General features: G+C 38.8%; 1 protein-coding gene across 1 annotated transcript in view; it reads left to right on the top strand.

The window, feature by feature from the left end:
• The window catches only part of sema3ga (sema domain, immunoglobulin domain (Ig), short basic domain, secreted, (semaphorin) 3Ga), a 31,716-nt gene that overhangs the window by 4,781 nt on the left and 13,044 nt on the right, over nucleotides 1-13,891 (top strand). The window contains exon 2 of the mRNA XM_036579280.1: nucleotides 2,357-2,482. Coding sequence (XP_036435173.1) covers nucleotides 2,383-2,482 — 100 coding nt within the window. The 5' untranslated portion in view covers nucleotides 2,357-2,382. The remainder of the gene's footprint in view (nucleotides 1-2,356; nucleotides 2,483-13,891) is intronic.

Below are 13,891 nucleotides of genomic sequence, written 5' to 3' on the forward strand. Positions count from 1 at the left end.
TTAAATTAAATCAGGTGTGCAGATGATCCATACAATGGCTGGAGTGCAGCAAGAAGTCAGGAAATACACACATAACTCTTTCAGTATTATTCAGTAACTACTGTGAAAGTATGTAAGTTAGGTACTTCAGAGAGAGAGAGGAATTGAACTATGGACTCACATATGACCGTTAAGAGTTTATGGGATTAAAAATGTACTCCACTTGGTAACAGCACTTTAAAGGGAAATTCCACTGATTTCAAAACTTCTGCATAAGTCAATGGTTAATATGTAAACAAAGTCATTCAGGCTAGATGTAAAATGCTCTATGCTTCTAGAGAAACGTACATAATCAGAAATGTTCACAGTAGTGGTGATAGAAACCAGACGTCTGAAGAGTTCAATGCCTCTAAACACTTACTCACACAACGTTATTACATGAAATGGTCATGAATACACTGAATGTGGCATTGTTTACAATAGTTTTGAGATGTAATTTTAGCGTAAAAAGTATTTGTGAAAGCCATTTGCTTATCAACATAACATATATAAACTCAGAAGACACGTCTAGGTTCACTGGTGGATAGTATATAAAATGGCTATATTTGCGTAGACATTGTAACCCCTGGTTCCTATCTCCACTACTGTAAAGTCAGTAAGTTTCTCAACAAGCACCATTTCAAATCAAACCACTCTGAATGACTTTGTTTACACCTCAATGACTGAATTCAGCAGAAATTTAAAACAAAAAGGTGGAGTTCTCCTTTAAGTCGTTTTATTCTTGGACTAAACAACATAACAGTTAAACCTCACAAACGCTCAGCCTTCTATCCTTTTCCCTTTTTTTTCAGTCTTGTTAGCTACGGAAGCAAAGCATGAAACAAAGGCCAAACTCTAGTGTTTGTTATGACAGTGAAGCATTGTTTAAATTATGTTCCCGACATCTGCTACTGCTCACTGCTGCCAGTTAGAATAATCTGTCACTTATTTTATAAGGTGAAAAGAAGGGTAAAAATCTGCATCCTGCTGTGGCTGCTGTGCTGACATCATGCCTGTGCCTCACTGACGATCCAGTGATGTCATCAGCCGGTGGCCTGGATCAGTAACTAATGGAAACAGATCTAAAATGGGCTGCAGGCGCGCCAGCTTTGCAGGCCTGGGGGAGATCCTCTGCTAAAAGTTATAAAGTGCCACAATGTGACAGGGCTTTGCAGCAGCTTAGCGCGCTTTGGCAGTGTTGGTTTTTCCGAGTTGCACGCCATTTTAAGCCATTTTTCACCGGGGTGCGGCTTTTGACATGCCACTGTTACACGCTGACCCCTTTTAGACTGATGCACACAGTGTTCGTGTACAGTGTAGCACAGCAATTCCAAACGTGAGGGTCCTCATACTTCAGGGAGTCACATGTACAGGGGTTTTTGCATGTGCATTAAAAAAGTACTACCTGATAGTTAACAAATCTAAAGCTCAATCCTTATTAGACTTAAATTAACAAAGAAAATACATAATGGAATTTTGGAGATTTCTCTTATATCACAACAACTATACATCATTGCGTAGCAGGCACCTCAGCTAGTTTCCCATCTGCCTGCGTCAATATGCTTGTGATCAAAAGAGATGAGAAAGTTAGCTAGCAAGAAAAGGTATATCAAATTTTAGGGTAAAATAGTGAAAAATATGGGTGAATTCTCTGACAAAAAAAAAAGGGTAAAAGCCCAAATTTGCCCCAGTTTCAGGCTCAGGTTACTGAAAAATTAACCTATTTGCTGAGTCTGACTGGTTTATTTACTCACAGTATCACTAATTGTCTTTTGTTTGGAAGAAAATCATTGTAATAAGGACAGTAAGATCAATATCCAGCTTATTATTATGTTATTAAATGTTTAATAGAATCCAGTTTAATATTAATTGAATAAACAAATTGAGGATCTATGCTAGTTTGATGAGGGGTACTTGAGCCATGTTAAAAGGCCTGTGAGGGTACATAAGAGAATGTTGTACAAAAAAGGTGGGGAACAACTGTATTAGAGTATCATCATGCTAATGTGACCTCAGGAAATCAGGTGATGGTGCAAGAGGCAACATGACTGCTCATAACTGCTCTCTCTACAAATGATTGCTACACCTATTGTGTGGACAAAACATGGCTCTGGGGAGAAACATACAGTACAGCAGTGTGAAGTTGCACTGACTCATCATGTCCAGCCTTTTCCTTAGTCCTTTTTTCAGGCTGCCCTTCTGAATCTTCTTCCTTTTATTTTTCAGCAGTTATTTTTGACTCCTCATGTCCTTTGTCGGTCCACGGTACGTTGTCCAGCATGTTCCGGTCTGTGGCCGAGTGATATATTTACCCTGGCTGTCTCTTTCTTTCGTTTAGGTGTCTATAGGCAGTCTGTGGGCACTATGGGAACTAAACTCCTCCTGTTACTGCTGCTGGCACAGTGTGTGTGTGGAGTAAACTGCATCCTGCGCTCAGCCCCCAGAGTGACTCTAGCGTTTAAAGGTGGGCACACACATACATGAACCATTAGCCCTTAAATGCATAGGCACGTACAGTGTGTCTTGCACAGATTTATTGACAAACTGCAATGATAGTGTGACAAAACTGGTAAAAAAATTAGAACAATAATATTTTGGGTATTTTAGTTGTCACATAGGGAAAAGTAAATGGACGAGGTGGGGGCTGGGGGGTGAGGTCATGGGTCGCTAACAAGCCAAGGTACTTAAGGGGTTGATTTTACTGGGTGGTCAAAAATAATCAGTGCAGTTTAATATCACAATATTTTAGGTTAGAAAATAGTATCGAGACATATAGGCCCAATGTGTATTAATGTGTATTAGACTAATGGATTTTCAAAATGCATTTCTGTCTTAATTCTGTCTAAAACATGGTACTCTTTATTTCTGGTAAGGCTTTTAGCAGTGAGGTTACTGCAAGCCGTTAGATAACGTAGTGGAGTACATGCTTTTCCTGCTTGCTGGAGAATGGGATTCAATCTAATTGTTCAGCCAAAGATTAAAAACACTGCCATGATATAACAGTTAGATTCCAGTTAGAGTCTCCTACTTTTATATTCAACTGCAATTGTAAGTTGCTCTGGATAAAGTAATTTGTTAAATATATAAGCATAAATACAAATAAAAGTATCTGCTAAATATGTAAATGTAAGGATGAGAGTCTTTGAGCGTTGATTCGTTGACTGTGGTCAGGCAGTCGGTAGCCTAGTGGTAGGAGTGGTGAACTGGCAACCTTCTGGTGCGGGTTTGCATCCCAGGATGGACTGGGTGAACCTGGTTCTCAGTATTTCTGTTTCTCTGTCTTTAATTGCTCATTCATTCATGTGACTGCATGCACGCACACAAACACATAAACACACACACACATACTGTACTATAGTTTAGTTCCTGTAAATTGCAAAACAGTTTTTACAGACAACAAAAGGTGGATGTTGCCTCCAAGGCTGGGGGGACGGATACCCACTGCGTAACACACTCCAGCAACTCCATACTACACACATTCTTCATTGTTCAAGCATTCGAGAGCTTGTAATAATATCAGCAGCTTCCTTGATTTCTGTTCTGAGATGTGATGTGAAGCATGGAAACAGTAACTTTATTGTGGTCATTTGCGTTTCCTTAACTCCACAAATACTCATTATTCTGCCATGCATAATACAGTATTAAGCACATTATGTGTGGCAGAATGAGGAGTTTTCTTAATCACTGCACCACCAGTATTGGGAGTAATGCAGCACAAAGTAGTGTGTTACAGTGCTGTGATTACTTTGTCCTGTAACAAAGTAGTGTAACAGTTTCAATCCTTGTTCACTGTTACTGGCTTAATTAAACTTGCGTTACTCATCTGTCTTTAAAAGAACATTATTAATGCATTTAAAAATACATTTTGTATATGTTATTAGCATCTGTCGTTGTATATGATTTGTGTACACATGTGCTGCCTGTGACAGCAGATGTATGATATGGATTGTGAATATGAGCAGTGCAACATCAGGAAAAAACTTTCCACTGCTGTAAACTCCATGAGTCATCTAGTCATGCTAGTATGAAACTGATGGATGATTATGGACATAGGATATAGCTGAAGAAAAGAGAGACCCATCCTCACCTAAATAGGTCAGATTTATGTTCAGAAACTCTGCAGACTTTGCATTTTATTATAATGAAGCTTTTAATGAAGCTGTTTTACCTGGCTAGTTTCTGGGTCTTGTAGCATCAGCTGTTCATTTTAATCAAGCAAAACTGTCTCGTCCTGAGCAAAGACACGGATATCAACATGCCTTTTAAAAGAAGTTTACTGTGATTGGCTATTTCTTTCTATATAAAGTACCTTCTGCTACAGATTTGTATGGGTTTTAAAGAGTAACATAGAGGTAAAATAATGAGTAATGATTCAACTTTTTCTGGGAAATAATGAGTAAAGTAATCCCATAAAAGTCACTATTTTCAGCAACTACCCCACTGTGCCATACAGAAGGCATTGTGTCCTGCACCCTAAACGTTCCCCTAGTTCTCTTAATGTGGGCTAGCTATAGTTGTATAAGGAGTAACTGAAATGGCTCTGTTCTGTTTTGTGAAAAAGAGTTTTAGGGATTCTCCCAGAAAACTCTTTTCTAATTCTCATGTGTGAACGAAGCTTTGATCAAAGTAATTCCAAACAATTACAGTTATTATACTAACTGTCAGCCTCCGTCATGCATGCACACACATGCACACACTATGCAAGGGCTTATGATTACAATACAAAATAGACTAAAAGATGAGTCCTTTAAACTCATGCTTGTGTGTAGATAGGAATTAAGTGAATGAGTCATAGAAGTAAAATCTTACTCTTTTTGGTTTTGACACCTCAAACTGTGCTTCACATAACTGTGGCAAGAGAAATGAATGCTTTCCTACTGCGTCAGAGCTTCAGAATTATACCACAGATGCTAAAACAGTTGCACCTATTTGGTGTGATTACAGCTCTGAGTCATGTGTTGCTGTAAATGAGAAAGTAGACTTACCCCAAACAAACCAATGTATTTCACAAAGCAATATCTGCTGCAGTTTTGGTCAACAAATAAAAATGTGTTTCGTTCTGTTATCAATCACTTTAAACTTAATTTTACTTGAAAATCATTTGCATTAAGGACTGTGATTTCAGCTCCAATTTCTCACTGAGATTTGTTGACAACTGATTAAAAACCTCTAATATTGTGCCACATGCTGGTGAAAACCAGGGTAATATCTTGAGTCATCTTCTTTTTTGATATATACAGTCCTGTGCAAAAGTCAGAGACCACCTTTCCTTCACTTAATTTCCAGGTAAAGCAGTACAAGTAATTCATTTTTCAGCCTAAGTAAAAAAAGCAGAAAGCATGCATTACACTGGTTCTTCAGATTTATGGTGAATGTGTGGTATATGGTTCTACATAGAACCTTATTGAAAATGGTTGTATATAGCACCAGAAAGGGTTCTGCTGTTGTTATGACATCAAGCTTGTAACAATAGCAGAACCCCTCAGCCTGATGGCGAATGTGTTGTATATTGTTCTATATAGAACCTTTTTAAAAAATGGTTGTACATAGCACCAGAAAGGGTTCTGCTATTTTTATGATGTCTAGCTTCTAACAATAGAAGAACCCTTTTTGGTGCTATATACAACCATTTTCAAAAAGGTTCTATATAGAACCAAATATAACACATTCGCCATCAATCTGAAGAACCGTTTCACCATGCAAAGAACAATTTAAGCACAAAATGATTCTGTATAACCTATATTTTACTAAAGAAACCTTGAAGAACCATTTTTGGTGTGTAGCTTCCATTGTTTTCAAGAGAAATCAGCAGGGGTATTTTTCACACCTCCAAAGTTCAGTTTTAGATGTTGGTTACATTTTTTGCTGTTCACAATCCAAGTAGTCCTAAACACATATGTTGAGGTCTGCACTCTGGGGTGGTCAGTCCATTGTTCCAGCTTCTTTGATTTGCAAATTTTATTCTTTTTTATATATTTCCTTTTCTCAGTAGTGGCTTCTTGACAGCGAAAAAAGTGAAAAGCGAAAAGTGTTTCCAAGTGAAAAAAGAATAGAAACAAATCTGAAGCAAGAGTGGGGCTTGATTTTCTCCTATCACTTACAGTAAAATCTCTAAAAGGACTGTTTATCAGATGGTGATAGATTCAGTGGTTTACCAGGTTGTTGTAAAAAAACTCCTGTTTTTTCACTTATTTTTCTTGACCTTCTTCCACATTAGATTGAGCTGTCTTATATCTTGTATATTCCTTAGAAATATATTCTGAAAAAGGAATAACATGTCCTTAATAGCCATTGTGACTGGAAATTAAATATAAATGAAGGGTGACTTTTGCACAGTATGATGTGATATGTGACTAATATATTTGACATATGGTTACTGGCCAAGTTTTGAACATTTTTGTTTCTCTTTCCCTGTTTTTCTTTGTGCCTGAACCTTTAAAATGCTCCCATTGTTTGTGCTTCATAGTTGTTTATGCTGTTGTTGGTGATTTTTGTCCTTATTTTAGAATGTATTTACATGTTCTCTCATTTCCCTGATCTCTAACACATGTAACACTTTGCTTTTTAATATAATGATTAATGGATTTCACTATGCTAGAGGAAGAGTATACAGTTTAAGTGTGTTGTTATTGCTGGATGAGATTAGTGTTGGGGTCTACTAAACTGCACTAAGCCTCCGGATTGTGAAATTAGCGGCTGCATTTCCAGCTCATACTTGTCTCGTGCAGTCGTGCTGTGTTTTCCAGTTCAAACAATGCACCACTACTGTGTGGCTTGCCTGAGTAAGCCAAGTTGTTTCACCACTGTCTAGCGGTCTGCTACCTCACCTGAGCCTGACAGGGCCCAACAAAATATTAATTTTTTTTTACAAACAACATTGGGCTCAGTTTTGTTATGTAATGAATGATTTTTGTTGTAGTAGATTTGGTTTAATTTGAAGGAATATGCCTGTGTAGCTTCCACTTACTCTCTTTTTGAATTTTCTCTCATATGGTCTCCCTCTCTCTTTGTCTAGTACAGGCTATATTATGTGTACAACAAAGCCGGTCTTACTAACTGTTCTCCATGGAAGAAATAAAAAAGAAATCTTGCTAAAGAGGAACTATTTAAATTGTCAAAAGAATCAGGGTCATTTTCATTGTGGTAAAATTATGACCTGGTCATTACATTACATAAAAATCACTCTGGTTATATACAGTTCAGAGCTTGAGAATGTATGTCTTTAGTGACACATTTGCTGTGAACGCAGCCACTCTGCTGCAGCTACTAGCCAGAAACTAATGTCAGTGTCAGAGTACTTACTCAGTTACTCAGTACTTACCAGTTAAGTCAGTGTCAGCTACAGCAAAAAAAAACTGACTTTAGTGTAGTGTCTGTAAGTGAATTCAACTCAAACGCTCACTAACAAAGCCATAACCTTTTCTGATAGCTTGTGTGAGCAAATTTGGGTTGGGTCTTTAAGTTGCAGGTACAGGTCAGGTTTGGGCTTCTATTTAATGCCTGTACAGACCTCTTCTACTGTCTAGTGAGCTCATTTTCAGTCTATGTGTGAAACATACTCTTGGTAGTAGGAAAGTGTTGAAACAGGATACTTTACAATTGGAGAAAAGTTTTGTAGGGGCCTAATGTGTGTCAATATGATATTGAGGTCTGGGATAAGCTAAGCTTATTTATCTTGAGTTCACTTACTAATCTTCCACTATACTAGATAATGGGCCTCATTCATGAACCATCCTTAAGAAGAAATTTCTTTGTAAAACCAACTTACATGGATATCATGAAGATTCTGACATTCATTAATGTTTTCTTATTTGGGATTTGTTCTTAGAAAAGAACAGAATCTACCCACACTCAAGAGCACAAAGGTGTGAACAGTTGTGTGGTTTAAGAACACGTCAAGAATCTTCCGTCGATTTTTGTTTTGGTGAATGAGGACCTTCGTTCTTCAATCCGATTTACATGAGGAAGCTTTTACACAAGTAATTGCAAGTTGTACGTTACTGTGCAACATGAGACTTAAACAAAGCAACTTAAAAACAATCAAAGTTTGATTATTCCCCTAGCACGATTGAGCCTAATTTGAGCTGGATGAGTTGTATCAGAGGTTGTCCAGTAATGTAATTTGTGTGTGATTTGGCTGACCGAGTCATACAGGATAAAGGATCTGTGTAAGTTCCATAAATAACCTCACATAGCCTGGATCGAAGCATCATCGTGCATGAAGAGTGATCTGTGATTCAGTGCAGCAAAAATGAGGACTGCTGCTAATGATCGTAATATGTTGGTGCTGATTGATAAGAAATCCTTGTCTGCGCTACTTACTGGAACCACCACACCACACAGTCACACTGTGCTCAGAGCAGCTACTCCATGGCTTTGGGGAGAGCGGGGCGGGGGAAGAGTAGAAGAGAGGAAGTGGATCATGACATTTGCTTATCAGAGACAAACTTCCGTTTTTTTAAAAAAAAAAAAACAAACCAAAAAAAAAGAATTTTAACTGTTATTTTTATGGGTGCTGTTGTTTAGGGATGGTATTGTTGTGGATTTCAATAGTCTAGTCATGAACTTGCGGATAAAGGAATTGGGTCAAATGAAGCTCCATTTTAGCTGTTAGCCTTGTCGTTGGGTCGCAAAAAAAAGGATGCAAAATTTTCTGTTTTGCTGCTGTGATTACAGTGATGTTGATTTGAACAGGACTACTATTACGGAGGAGCTCCAAATTGGCCAATTATAGAATGTAATTCACACCAGAATAATTATTTACAGATCCAGGGAATCTAAATCTGTGTTTTCTTTCTAATTAGCTTAATCTTGTTCTTGCAGGCAAACAGTAAACATGCACTAAGTATAGCCTGTGAATAATGTTCCAGTGACAAGTAAATGACTAATATATATTTCACCATATTTCTCTTATCTCGATGTGAAGTGAGTGGTCCTAATCTTGGGTAACGCTTCCATTAGCATTCATCTGACCAATCACAAGGCTGACGCCTCTTGCACCACCCACACAAAACAGTTTCAGAGTCAGAAAACTTAGTAAGGAAAAGCTAACCCAGCATAATCAATCAGCATAGTGTCGCCTGTTTATTAGTTTATCCATATACCAACATTGTTTTTCCTTCATTCCTTCACGCAGGATTAAAATCACTGATCTTGTTGGTAATTACTCAAATTACAGCACCTCCCCAGATAAAACTAATCTAGCTCAAATAGGGCTTTAATGATGTTTTGATTGTAATAACAGCACACTATAAAAGCAGAACAAGCAATGGCACAAGCATTTTTTGAACACATCTTATGTTAATGGCTAGCTAGGTGGCTAGTTAAGCTAACTGGCTACTTAATAAGCCTTGCAAAGCTCACATTATTTGCCATGGTTCAAGAGATTGTCAAAAAAAGCTTTTACCAACCTTGTATAAAATCTTTCTCAATCGGCCAGTAGACTGGCTGTGTTTTATGTTTTTGCCCATGATGTGTTGATCCAAATCAGTTGTTCAAGTGTTTTCAGTTTTGATTCGCTTGTTTCACAAAATTGAGATTGTTGCAGCTGTTGCAGGTGTCAGACAAGTTTCAAGTGAATTGCATTAGGCTTCACCTTATGTGGTGCAAGTGAAATTTAGTTTCATGCAAGTTTCAACTGAAACATGAAAGTTTCACCCAGTAAACCAGCCAAAACTGGAGAGCTTGGTGAAAAAAAAAATTGTTTCTTTTGGATTCAGTGCCTAGTTTAACACAAAACAGGTTGTCTGACAAAAACACAACGGCTCTTTGTAATTTTTATTTAGTTGTGGTCTGGACCAAGTGAGATTAGTTACAATGCAGCATGGAAGCTTTAGTGCCTTTGACCCAGTTCTGAATGACCCATGTAGGCTACTTCACAATGAACCCTCAATGCATGCTGTGGGATTTGGAAGGAAACTGGTGTGAAAGTTTGCACTGTTGCATAGAAAGAAATGCTGTAACCAGTCCAACTTATCACATTTCACATATCATGTATAGTATACTTCATAAAAATGTGGCTGAAAAAATTGACCAAGCTGAATTTCTTGCCTTCAGTCAATTGGAACTGACTCAGTATTGACTTTGTTCCGTTTCACTATCATGTCATCACCAGCCTGTGTAATTCAGCTGAAATTCATCTGCGGCCTTTGGCCTCTTCCTCATTTCATCCCCTCGCTCTTCTTTCCCTGGCTGCTGTATTCTTCCCCCCTGGGAACATTCTCTGCAGTATCGATGGCCTCCTCCCTCTGTCCTCACTCCAAGAATAGAGGGGCGGAAAAGACCAATTCTCGACTCGGCTCCTCTGTGTTCTGCTGTTCTCAGAGATGGATTGTTCATTGTTTCTAACAGGGATGTCCTTTGTCTCAGAGGCGCCTGAAGAGGAGGAAAGGTCTTTCTGGAGCTCTAGAGAATGTGATCGTTGAAGGTCTTTGGCTATAATGCTCAAAGAGAGAGTATATCAGCAGTATTCAATCACCAAGCACAGTAAGCTTGACACGCATGTGAATACCCAAGATTTTGGAATAGGTTGATAAGAGCCAATGTGACAACACTAGGGATGCACACACATATTGAAATTATATCAGTATCGGTGTGCATTTGCTTGTACAGATGCTTAGATTTGTTGCTGAAATATCTGCAATTTATAAATTTTACTGCATTTGTAGCCCTCTACAAGTAAATATTACATTGCTCTGTAATGCCAAACCAGTTGGATCTAGTCCCATTTTTTGCCAAACCAGTTGGATCTAGTCCCATTGGATATTGGCATCAGCTCATAAATTCCCATATTGGTGCATCCCTCGCGCTTCATACAGTCATACAACCTTCTTACAACATGGAACATTTGGTGCTACATTTGTGCTTCGTAGTCACTAGTAGTGGGCATTTTCTTTTTCAAACAGCATTGGATGGTGTAGTGGATAACACTACAGCCCTGCGCAAGGAAGGTTGTTTGTTTGTCTTCCTGTCCTGCCACTGCACAAGTCTTTAGTCAAGACTCTTGCTCTTGCATGCAAATTCCATTCTAAGTCACTCTGGTTAATGCTTTGTTAAATAACTGGTTACCAACCCTCCTCCTGGAGATCTACTATCCTGCAGAGTTTAGTTCCAATCTAAAATGCTACCTCTGCCTTACCAACACTAATGATTCAGCAATTCAAGAACTTCTGAAGAATTAAATTTCCTGGAGCAGGTGTGGCAGATTGTGGTTGGAACTAGGAAGGTGGATCTCCAGGACCAGGGTTGGTGACCACTGCTGTGAATGTCTATAGAATGATGCCTGCTTTAGCTATGGTATGGCTATGTAAAAATAATAATTGATCTTAAGAGTTTTAACCTGTCTTACTGTCACTGCACAACAGGTATTATAGTGTGAACTTGATTTAATTATCATTTTTTATTGGTATTGGTATTGGACACAACACATTATAATTATTGGCTGTTGTTATTGGTCCAGCCCTACTTTGGCCAACTAACAGTTGTTAAAAATCTCTTTCAAGTTTAAATTTAATGTTGCAGTTGTTGGATGCTTTAGTAGTGGACTTGAATTCTGCAGGCCTGAGCAGCTGTTCTCTTAATTTGCTGTCTCTGAAGAGTTTCTAGGAACAGGTTCCGAAGGATGTTACATCACCCGGATTAGCTCCGCTCACCTTTGCACCTATTTGTTTAGCGTATCCATATCTTGTTTCAATCTTGTAGTGAACTCTGAGCAGCGTCCACCTTCGACTACTACACATTTGGCAGTGTTGTTGTGTCCTGTGTTTACAATAGAGGAAGGAGAAGAGAAGCAGATTGTTCAGGAGCCTTCTCCATCTCACCCGCCCTGTCCTGTCTGCACCCAGATCTCATCTTGGATTTTATTTTAGTGGCATGTCCATGGCAACCTGCAAGCACGCTTGACTTCTTTTTAGGGCATCATGCCATGGACGCATTTCCTGAGCTTAAACGCATACTTGCTGTAAAGTAAACATCCTTATTGATGATTGCCTGGTGGTGACCTGCAAAGGAAGGGGAAGCTATCAAAGGACAGCAACTCAGGAGGGAAGTCAATCTTTGTCTATTTTTGGGAATGTACGTGTATTTGTGTAGCTGATAAAAGATCTGGATGACGTGAATAAATGAGCTATTTAGACTAATATACAGGTTATGAGTTCATGGCCACAAACATTTACTCTGTCTTGGCACTGATTCCGTTCCAAATATTGACTCGTTCAGGTGAGTTTGACGTACAGTTTACTGTTTATTTGAATCATTCATTTACCTTTGATTCCTTTTATACCACACAGGTCTTAGATTCGCATATGTTCCAGTGCTCATCCACAGCTAAGCATGACTGATGAAGGGTTTTAAAATATGGGCAGCAGTGGGATCACCCAGAATGCACCTCTTCAGAGCTGGCAATGCAGCTCTTACATTTACAGCAACACTCCCCGCAGTGGGTCAGCGCTTAAAATATTCAACTCTTAAAAGCTCATCAGCTCCAGAGAAATGGCTAAAGATCAACTTTCACCCACTTTTATAGTCATTTTGGTTCAACAATGAGGGCCGTGTGTTCGTGCCATAGGAGGGTAAAGGAGCGACGCTGTGAGTTAAGTGCAGTGTTCCTGAGTCGTGTCTATGGGTTGGGACCAAAGCCTTTAAGCATATAAACACATGTAAGATGAGAACAGCAATCTTCTCAAACCTAGCAAAGCTGCACTTAGCCAGACATCTGTTTCTGTTGATGTTTTAATTCAGCATGTTACAACGTCATCCTTGTCAGAGTACATCGGTCAATAGCATACCTCACTGTGAGCTGTTCTTCAGTGCTATTGTGATTTTATTATGATGGATCAGTAACTACAGTAACTAATGGAGGAGATTCAGGCAGTTCTCATAATAAATGTGTTTCATCAGTACCATCTTTTGTTTTGGGTCTACATGACATGCAGTTAAAAAGATGCATGATCCTGTTAAACACAGAAACATTTTAAACTGCATTGTTGGGGTGAATGCAAGTTGTTGTCAGACATCCTTTGATAACTTACTGTCCTGAGCATAGTGTGCATCTGAGTGTCAGACCTACTGAAAACGTCTGAATGAGGATCATTTACCACTAAATTAACCTATCCAGGTCCTATGTAAAGATATGATGAGGAAAAATGCCATAGAACTTGTGATTGGTTTAAAGCAATGGCCTTCAAACAGCAGAGCCCCAGGTCCATGTTTTTCGTCCAACCTAACTCTCAGTGCATAAGGATGGGACAAAAATGTGGACTCTCTGGGGGCCCTGAGGGCTGTTTTTGAAGAAGACTTGTTGAAAGCAATGAAATTTTGCATAGCTTTTCATACCTTGAATGAAGCCACACGGATTGATAAATTTGAGATATTTCTTCAGATTGGTCTTCATGCAAGCTCAGAGAACATAGACCAAAGCTATTGTAGCAATTCATATATGAGCGTTAATGGGTTAACATGTTTTTTCATGAGACAGTACTTGAGAAAGCCGCTGGAGCTGTGTTAAGTGCACTCCACTCCCCAGAGTTTCTGCTTCACACTCTCAAAGAACTGTTCTGCCTCACTTGGAAGAGAGTTCGCAGAGGTAGCAGCTTAGAGCACCAGAAAAAACAAGCTTCTTGTTTTAGCTTTTCTCAAGAACAGCTTGTCCACAGAGCATTATTTACCCCACAGCTCTCTAATGTGCAGTGAATGTATGGATGTAGAAGGGAACTCATGATGAGATATGAGCTCCCTCTGTTGGTCCAAATCTGAAACAAATTCATGAACACATTTTAATAGTAGCCTTTTTCTAAAACAGAATTAGGAACAAGTTGCGAAACACAGGGCATCCTCAGGGGTCCCTGAATGTCTCAAAATCAAAATTCTGTGTGGT

The sequence above is a fragment of the Colossoma macropomum genome, unplaced genomic scaffold (assembly GCF_904425465.1).
Source record: "Colossoma macropomum unplaced genomic scaffold, Colossoma_macropomum, whole genome shotgun sequence".
Lineage (NCBI taxonomy): Eukaryota > Metazoa > Chordata > Actinopteri > Characiformes > Serrasalmidae > Colossoma > Colossoma macropomum.